Source organism: Amblyomma maculatum, chromosome 4, assembly GCF_055883805.1.
Source record: "Amblyomma maculatum isolate TAMU_Amacu chromosome 4, ASM5588380v1, whole genome shotgun sequence".
NCBI classification, from domain to species: Eukaryota; Metazoa; Arthropoda; class Arachnida; order Ixodida; family Ixodidae; genus Amblyomma; species Amblyomma maculatum.
Window position 1 is genome coordinate 39,233,239 of NC_139347.1, and position 9,683 is coordinate 39,242,921.

The following is a 9,683-nucleotide window of genomic DNA, read 5'->3' on the forward strand; positions in this document are numbered from 1 at the left end:
TCATTCGAAATCCACGTCGTCTGCAGCATTGGTGGCCCATAGGCATGCCTTCTTTTGGGTTGCCGATATTGCCGATGTTGCAGACGACGCAGACTTTGAATTAATTCTGAGCCTATTAAGCAAATATACAAAATCAAGACTGGTATTATAAACAATAGAAAGTTGTATGCTATCTGCGTGCCGAATTTCAACGCGAATAAGCGAGCAATTTAACCGTTAGAAGCATATTATGGTTCACATTTAGCGTTGTAACAGTCAGTATCTGTTGCAGATCTAATTTAATTTGCGACTGCTAACCTAATTAACAGAGAAGTTTTTTATGAAGAAGCCTTAAACTCACCTATTATTACGTGTGTGAGGTCTTTTTTAAAACAAGTAGTTTCAAAGTTGTCAAACTGAACGAGTTGCTTGATTGTTGTTCACTGTTGTTGTTTTTTCTTATATGAAAGAAAAAAGTCACAAAATCAATAAACCACACAAAAAGTGCGCATCTTATAGTTCCAGTCCTTGTAGCTCCAACTAACAGTTAAAACTCATGTGTTATAGCGATTTTATGTTGTTCACTTGGAGCGGGGCGCACAATCCACGTCAGAGCAACCGAACATTCAATAGGGCGACCCAGTCCTGATCGACCAGCAAAACACGAACCTGGTTTGGAAAAGGAGCCTGACAGAAGCTCGCGTGAGCAAACGCTAGTCCAAGTTGGTAGAGGCATGTGTCGACACATTTTCTCTCAGCAGTGAGAGCACAGGTCAGTCGTATCTTAATTCCCCTTAGATTGTGAGGTGCGCCCTATTTTGTCATGCCGAATGGCTAATAACATATCTAGATACGGAAAATGAGTGCGTAATATTCGTGTGCCCTTACCGTTTCTATCCGCTTCGTCTGATTACAGTAGTTGCGTGCTGTAGCGCCACTGTAACCGACGATTTTTCGACCATTTGCAAGACAGCTAAAGGAACATTTTTTTTTTTAAATAAATTCCTCTAGCTGAACATAAATTTAACCATGCAGGTTCCGAATTATTCAGGTGAGACGCGCCACTGTTCTCTCTGACGACGCTGTCAGAATGTTTTCGACCAAAATGGAAACGAGTGTCCAGCAGGTTTAAAAGACGATGGGACGACGCCTAAAACCGTATTGAAATTATGCAAACGAGGCTTGATTATTTCGAAAGTGACGACATCGCACCCTCGGAGTTCCGGCTAAATCTGCCACTTCTCGGCGGATTGAGAGAAAGCGCTCCGCTGGGGAGCGAACTGCACTGAAACGACCAGTGGAACTCGCGAACCCGATTAAGATTGACCAGTATACAGTCGCCCTCACCGCCACAGAACAAGAAAAGTTGCACTCTGTCTATCATGTAGTGCAATTCGACATTAATAAAGTCTTAAGTGCCCTGTCTGTATCTACCAGGTGAGAAACATTCGACGAGAAACAGCGAGCTACTGAGTACGCGAACTGCACAGCGGCAAACAACTAGAAAGTGCCAAATGCGTTCTGTATGCAAGACACAAATACAGTCGGAAAGCAATCGACCCACAAACACTCATCTCAAGCGTCTATATTAAAACGGTGTGTTCGACAGCGTTTGTGTGCGTCAATGCTAAACATGGAGAATTAAAGTAGTAATAACGCAGAGAAGTCTCCATAAAGGCAGCACATTAGAGGACCGTGGACAGAGCTTCCGGAATATCGAATGATCTGGCGATCAAGTAGAGTAAAACGCTGACAAGCAGACGCGTATTCAGGATACATAAAACACATACACTAGATAGACTCTGGGGACGTCTCGTTGAGGTCAGTCGAAGCCGGAGTGGCTCGGACGGCAAATACGAAAGCGTCCTATATTATTTGGCATGCCGTCCTTTCCCCCATAAGCGAACTCAAACAAGCGCTGCACTTAGGAGTACGTAGAAGACCATAAAGCGGGTGGAACTGGGCACGTCGGTCAGACGTCGAATTACTGGTCCAGGAGACTCCTTTTACTCGTTGAGTGACACGCGACTGAAAGAAAGAACTGAAAGCCTGGTGGCGTCGGGCGTCTAGAATTTGTAGGTCATATATATAGTTGCTGCTCGTTGCCTACCTGCGAAGTTGTTTGAACCACGCCGTCACGAAGCTAAATTGCTGCCAATTTATTTCGAAAGTGCACCTCTAGCGCTCTTTACTTTATTGCGATTTCAACATTCGACACATGCGCCAATTGAAAGTACAACTACATAATGAATGACAGCATAAGCGTCTTGTCCCGTTAGCCATGCATTTCTTTCTTTTCTTTTTTTTTTTGGCCAAACTTACGATGGTTCAATTTCTCGAGTATAATGATCTGCAGTTGTTTTGTTGCACGATAAGCTTAGCAGACATACTTTTAGAAGGGCTCCATTTCATAGCTTGTCCGAGTGTTTCGGCCTGGTATTTAATAAAGCATCTGACCTTTAAGCCGCTCCTCGACACTTCGAAGCTAGTGACAACGGGGGCTAGTGCCTACACCTTTTCAGCGCTGGCATGACCTGGTGTTATTCGCTTATTTTTGAAGGGTGACCTAGTTTGTTACGGCGGTTTGAAAATGAGGAAGAAATGCAGCGTTCATGTACGATCGTATACCATTCATAAAATAACAAAAATCGCTTCAAGGGCGCTTAAAGTTTAGAGGACACAAGGACGGAAAAAGGCGAATGGGCAAATTGTTTTCCTTGTTAAGTGGGCTTTTCATTTTGTGCATTGTTTGCCCTCCTCGGGTTAGCGCTTTTCTTTTTGATGATACGCGAGCATCTAGAATTTAACTGTGTACGCTGTTTTACTACATACTTATGGGCGTCTTTGAAGCGGCCGTCAGTCTTTTTACGCATGCTAACTACATTATCCAACAAGTATTTCTCTTAGTGCAAGATTTAAATGTGCGGTAACGAAGAGCTTCTGAAGCCTAAGAGGAGGTTTGCTCTATGCTTTGATCACTCTACCAGCGCACTTGTCATGCTCTGATCTCGCCCGTGGTCTGCATAATCAGTACACAGAGCATGCACTAACAGTGGAGTCGACCCTTCTGCTAAAAGCACTCCACTATTGTTTCACCAGGGCAGAGAGTGGGGGCACATCCAATAGATATACCACGAGGTAATTAGTGGCCAAGGTAAAGGGTTATAATTTTTCGCTGTCCGTTTCCGGCTAGACAGGAATGTGTTTTGCGAGGGAGAGTCTATACAGGGCCCCTGATTGCGTCGCGATGGCGTTTAAACGTTGGAAACTTTCTATATGTTGTTCCCGCTTGCACTTCCTTTGGCAGTAGTGTGAACAGGTGACGATTCCGCCTACTTATTAGTAGTCGTGTCTATTAGAAGGGTAGTGTATTAGAAAAACTACGCAAAGGTGCGAGGAAACGGCAACGGAAGGAGAGAGCATGGGAAAGCGGCACCACTGTTCGTTGCTGCCGCAGGAGAACCGCAGGCGCTCCTTGGCTGAGCCCGACGGAGGCACAGCCCAGCCACGAGGACCCGCCGACCTGGTGCGGCTGCGGCTGACGGACGAGAGGGGTGCCACAACCAGCGCCAGTTCTCCCGACGCCAGCCCGTCCAACAGCCTCCGACGCAGCTTCCGGCGCAGCCGGCCCTCGTCCTCGGAGATGGCCAGTGATGACCAGCTCCTTGACTTCCTGCAGCGCCACGGCTCGGACCGAGAAGACTCGCTCGGTCAGTGACGGGCTGGTACTCGTAATGGATTTTCAGTGCGATAGCAGTACTTCACGAAGCCTAACCGTCTTACCGGTTCGATGCATCGCCAACTTTGCACGAATTGGCAACGCCTAATCAGCCCGAAATTTCCGAAGCGTTCCACCATGCCACCCCTCAAAGACCGAGTCACGTTGGCACTGTGCTGTGCGATGTCAGTGCACGTTAGAGAACCCCAGGTGGTGGAAATTTCTGGAGTCCTCCACTACGGCGTCTCGCATATAGCCTCAGTCGCTTTAGGACACTAAACCCTACAAACCAAACCAAACCTCATGAACCATAAACTCAACTGCAACATAAGTTGCATGAGATCAAATGGATCAATTATAGTTGCTTCAGTTTTTATGCGTATACTTGGCCATTTTTGGCCATGGGGGATGGCGATTTAACTGTGTGTGTGTGTGTGTGTGTGTGTGTGTGTGTGTGTGTGTGTGTGTGTGTGTGTGTGTGTGTGTGTGTGTGTGTGTGTGTGTGTGTGTGTGTGTGTGTGTGTGTGTGTGTGTGTGTGTGTGTGTGTGTGTGTGTGTGTGTGTGTGTGTGTGTGTGTGTGTGTGTGTGTGTTAGTGTGTTAGTGTGTTAGTGTGTGTGTGTGTGTGTGTGTGTGTGTGTGTGTGTGTGTGTGTGTGTGTGTGTGTGTGTGTGTGTGTGTTGTGTGTGTGTGTGTGTGTGTGTGTGTGTGTGTGTGTGTGTGTGTGTGTGTGTGTGTGTGTGTGTGTGTGTGTGTGTGTGTGTGTGTGTGTGTGTGTGTGTGTGTGTGTGTGTGTGTGTGTGTGTGTGTGTGTGTGTGTGTGTGTGTGTGTGTGTGTGTGTGTGTGTGTGTGTGTGTGTGTGTGTGTGTGTGTGTGTGTGTGTGTGTGTGTGTGCGCGCGCGTGCTTGCGTGCTTGCGTGCTTGCGCGCGCGACCGTGTGGGTGTCCAGAGCTATAACAGGCAACATGAAAAAAAAAAAAAAAAAAAAAAACGATCTTTTCATATGGAAAAGCTATAGCCTTACAGTGCTAAAACTTAACGGCATGCTGACGTAGCAGCTCCAGTACGGGTAATTAAGCTCCGTTGAAAGGCATCGTGTTTTCAGTAGGGCTGCACGTAGCATGCTTTCATGACCGTCGGCATTGTATATCCAGCAGCGCTACTAAATACTTTTTTTTTTTTCAATGAGCCAATGACCTATTTGCGATCGCTATGCTCTCCTCTGTTGGCCATTGCCCCGTAAATGTCGAGAGGAAGATGCAACTGCTTACACGGAAAGCTGCACTTAGTTTGAAGGAATTCCTCTTCAGGGAGGGGTGGTTCCGAAAGTTCCCCGACAAACACCTTTTCAACCATACAGCGGACAAGGTAGCCTAATGATTGCGCGACCTGTGTTTAGAAAAAAACCCAAGTATGCATCCGGTGCCCGCATCTTAGCCGAGGCCAAACGGGGGCGCGATGAATACGTCATTTCCCTTCGAAAGGTGCCTCGGAGCGGCAGCATCAAAAAGGCCTATTCAGTGACAGCTCGTTTGAATGAGGTCTAAATTTTTGGTCGCTGCAGGACAGCATTTGTCTGTATGAGAAAAAAAAGAAAACAATTACTTGTTGAATTGACCTGTAGTTTGCAGAAATTGTATGCGCAGGAGGAAACATGTTGCGCCTACTACTCCCGTTATTATGGACGGCTCCAATTACGGACAAATATTTCTGGGCACCAAACTTTTTCAGTGTATTTAATCATGGATAATATGGAAATTCGCTGTCCGAACAAAGGAGAAGGATAAAACGCACAAAGCCCGTTAGTGCCCATGTATTTTGCCGCATTAATGTAGACAGTTTTGGGAGCAAAATCTCTACAGATCCACCCAGATATTTCATTTCCCGTCCTTTGAGCATAGCAAGTTGAGCGGAGCAATTGAAAAGTGTAAATGGTTTAAGTCATAACTATTCTAGTTTCATGCTTTGCAGTGCTATGATGCTGCATCGATGCGCTTTACCATTTTCCGCATTGAATGAAATGAAGAAAATTTCATCTGCAGCATGTGCAAATCAGAATCCGAAATTCAGTCGCTCTCACCAAATTAAATACTGGTGTCATGTATATATATATATATATATATATATATATATATATATATATATATATGTGTGTATGTTTATTGATACTTCCATCATCATGTTACATAGATCTTGGCAGAACTTGTTTGGTTGCCGCAACAGTTGTTGCAGAAGTTAACTCATTGATTCATGATACACGCAGTAAGCTGTTATAGACCACTATGCAAATTTATGTTAACTCATTTAATCATGATAAGCCAAAAAGTGGTCCTTAATCATAGCGTGTTTTTTATATTCTTTCTCCGTGATTTGTTATTACAGACGACTCGCTTTAAGGACAGTTTTACTTTATAGAGCCAAAATGTCCATAAAGAGATATGAAATATTCATCGCGCTATCCGCATTATAGTTTGCTATCTCGCTGTCGTCGCTTGCGAATTTGGAGGGATTTTTTATACTCCCTTAGCAACATAGATCTTTTTCGAATAAAATCTAGCTGTCTGCGTGCGTGAGGGCGTGCGTGCCTACATGCGTACAAGCGGCCAGATAAGCAGGTGGGCAGGTGGGCAGGCACATGAAGCTTCAGTCCTAAAAGTGAAAGCAGAAATGCATCTCCTTTATACGGCACTGACATCTCCAGAAGCCGACGCAGCAGTGGAACGAAGAAGTGATGATGAAATCAAAGAACAATGGGAAGGCGATGGAATTAAGCGAAAGCTAAATGTACAACCAATACTGCTAATTCGAATTTACTGTGTCACATCGTATACATGATCACTTGTACATTTACTTTTGTTACCCTCTCTAGCTCAGTATTTCCTTCAAAGTCTTGCGGGCTAAAAAAGGCGAAAACCTTTCTAAGCTCACGGGTGGGATGGACAGAGTCTGTGGACAGACCGTGTCGGCAAAAATGTCCGCACGAACTGGCCATCATTCGTTATATGTAATAGTACCAAACTTAGTATCAAGGCTAACTCGATGGTGACCTTCGAATTCGGATGGGCCACCCCCGAAATCCCCCCCCCCCCCTCTCCTCCCCCATGGATCTCCAGAATTCGAGCTCGTCAAAATTTGCACGAAATGGATGTCTAACCTGATCTGAGTATGGCCAGTTCAGTGGTGACCTTCTGCATGGTGCCTCGAAATTGACTTCGTCCGCATTTGACCAAAATTGGTGAACCATCTAATATGTAAATAGCCAACTCAGTGGTGACCTCCAGGTTTTGGTGGGTCACTTTCAAAATCTGGTTACTTCACTTCCGAAATTGGACTTAGCCCGAATTTGACCAATAAAAACAGCAACTAAGTATTGGTACTAAGTAACGAAACACAGTGCTCATAACGTAACTAGGCACGGGACTCGCAATAGTTTAGCATTCCTGCACGTAAGAAGAGCATTTCTGCATGTTAAGTGCGCCCCTGCAATATTTTTGTCATCTAGCTACTGACATGCAATATACGATCTATACTTTCGATTGATCCCTCATACACTGCTAGCACAGAGCGAAAAAATATTCTTTCTACCAAACTCCAGCTGTACCTCCTAACAGCGCTAGTCTGAGCAGTAAGCGTTCGTAACAGCTGTCTCACAATGCTGTTTCCGCGCAGGGCGTCGAGCATCGCGCCGTGAAGTGAGACGTCGCTGGGCTGCAGACCTCTCGGAGGACTCGACGTCGCGAGAACGAGTGCCTTCACGAGAAATTGAACACGCACCTCCACCGACCCTCTCACGGGATACTGCCAGCATCTCGCCGTCTGCAGCGGAGGTCGCTTCGTATGTGCCAAGGCGCCACTTGACCAAGCTTCCTTCTTCTGCTGCCACAAGCTTCGCGACGACTACACCGCCATCGACCGAACTGTCGAAAGGCCTTTCACAAAGAAATGATTCAACGAAGTCCAGCGTACTGCCACCGGCACCACCCGGCAGCGCTCCTGTCAGCACTGTGGCGTTTCATGTCCATGATCCGGCACATCAGGTTGGTTCCTCACGACGTGCAACAAGCCCTCCTCGAAGAATTACACCACCGTCATCGACTTCGGCAGTTCCCCGTGTTCCAGTGACAATTCCTTCCTCGCCAGCGCCCCAAATTAGCTTTCTGCACAACAATAGCCCAACTAGAAGAAGCGCTCTGCCTTCCCCAACGTCGACGGCTCCCAAGCTTACTAACCTGACGTCGCCTCCGGCAACAACGCACGTCAGTTCTATTCCTGACCAAGGTCTAATGCAAAGAAACGACTTGTCATCACCGCCACCGAAAGTGACGCCTCCTCAACGAGTGACACCGCCTCCACGTATATCACCACCCCCTCGGATAACTTCTCCTCAGATAACACCACCTCCTCGTGCAACACCCCCTCCTCAAGTGACACCACCTCCCCGCGCAACACCACCACCAACACCGACGACAATGCCTTTATCTTCACCGTTGCCGGCAGCACCGGCTATTCCCGACACCCGATCCTCAATCACGACACCCACGAGGAGGGAAGGCTGGCCACGCAGTGCGATTCCGACGATGCCTGGAAGCACGGTGCTCAAAAGGAGCCCTAGGGTGTCCCCGTCAGACAAGCCTTTCATGAGGGCCACGTCCGCCTGGACTGCTCGGTCGGGACCACTCCCAACACCCAATGGAAATGCGAACTCCTCGTCATTCGCGCCACCCCAGCACTTAATTCCGTCTCCATCTTTCAACAGTGGAACTTCAACAACTGCTTTTCTGGAACGCCGCGTGCCTCTGCAGCCATATCGCGACCGGTTGGTTGGGCAGCGCTTAACAAGGCCGAAGACGTCCGTGAACAGCCAGCCAATAACTGGCTCTCGGTGGCGTGATTCTAGGACGGGAATGAGTCCGTTTTGATGGAGCATCTGTATACGACTGGCAGCTGGTACTGCCTGTGATGTGTTCCTTGAGATGACGCATGCCTCCCTCCGCTGTGTGCTCACTGGTCGAGAAAAGGGGCAGCGGGCCAGCTGGTACTAGTCCTAAGCGTCAGCGTCATCTGAGAGGCGGACCAATCGACCTCATCGCCTCAGACTACGGTTGCGACGTCGCTCGGAAGTGTCAACAACAAATAAGCATTAAAACACTTCCGCAGCTGAACCAATGGTGTCCGAGGAAAGAAAGGACGCAAGGAGAGAAAGTGGAGGCTATTTAATATATACAGTGCATGCATTAACCACTTAAAAACGCCCGTTTCTGCAACAGCCTAATTACCGATATGTGCAGCCTTTTCTTGTGAAGGGTGCAGCTAAATTGCGGTTTTAAATTGCGATTTCAAGCAATGACTATGAGGGAGAAGCTACTTATAAGTGTAGCCTTTTAAGGGCATCCTCATTCCTCATTTTTTCTATTAACGTCCGTACCTAGATAATGCAGATGAGGTCTTACGGCAAACATATTTAAGCTAAATTTGCCCTTGAACAATAATTTTACGTGTACTATAGTAACTGTATATGTGCTTCCGGGAGCTATTTCATATCAGCTAGTCTGCACAACTACGATGTATTAATCCGGGTCCTTTCTTCTCAGTTGTGATGCAAGGTTCCGATGTTTGCTTGCGGTAATCCTGTCGAACAGGATAAAAATGTGCCAAAATAAAATTTTGCGTGCTCTTGTTCCCATTGTCTGTTCCCTTTCTGCGCTGTTGTGGTTCAGGTTGCCGTAGTTATGGTTGACTAGCTGGCACAGACACGGACGTACAGGCAGGCAGAGACAGACAGAAAAAGGTGGGCGGATGGTCAATAGTATAATATTTACAGAAAAGGAAATAAGGCGCATATGCGCAACATCATTCTACAAAAAGCTGGACTTTCACTGACTAATGACTCTAATTTTCACTTATGGTTAACGAACAACATTTATGCACGCATTTTGTGTGACTTCTTGCACATGGCTGCACTCCACTCACTTCTGTGGCCCCAACA

At 46.8% G+C, this 9,683-nt stretch overlaps 1 protein-coding gene across 1 annotated transcript in view; it reads left to right on the forward strand.

Annotated features, from left to right (window-relative positions):
- Positions 1-9,409, forward strand: part of LOC146190774 (uncharacterized) — a 40,280-nt gene extending 30,871 nt beyond the window's left edge. Inside the window, exons 12-13 of the mRNA XM_084601155.1 lie at positions 3,437-3,689; positions 7,367-9,409. Of these exons, the coding sequence (XP_084457281.1) occupies positions 3,437-3,689; positions 7,367-8,616 (1,503 nt within the window). The 3' untranslated portion in view covers positions 8,617-9,409. The remainder of the gene's footprint in view (positions 1-3,436; positions 3,690-7,366) is intronic.
- The last annotated feature ends 274 nt before the right edge of the window (positions 9,410-9,683 follow it).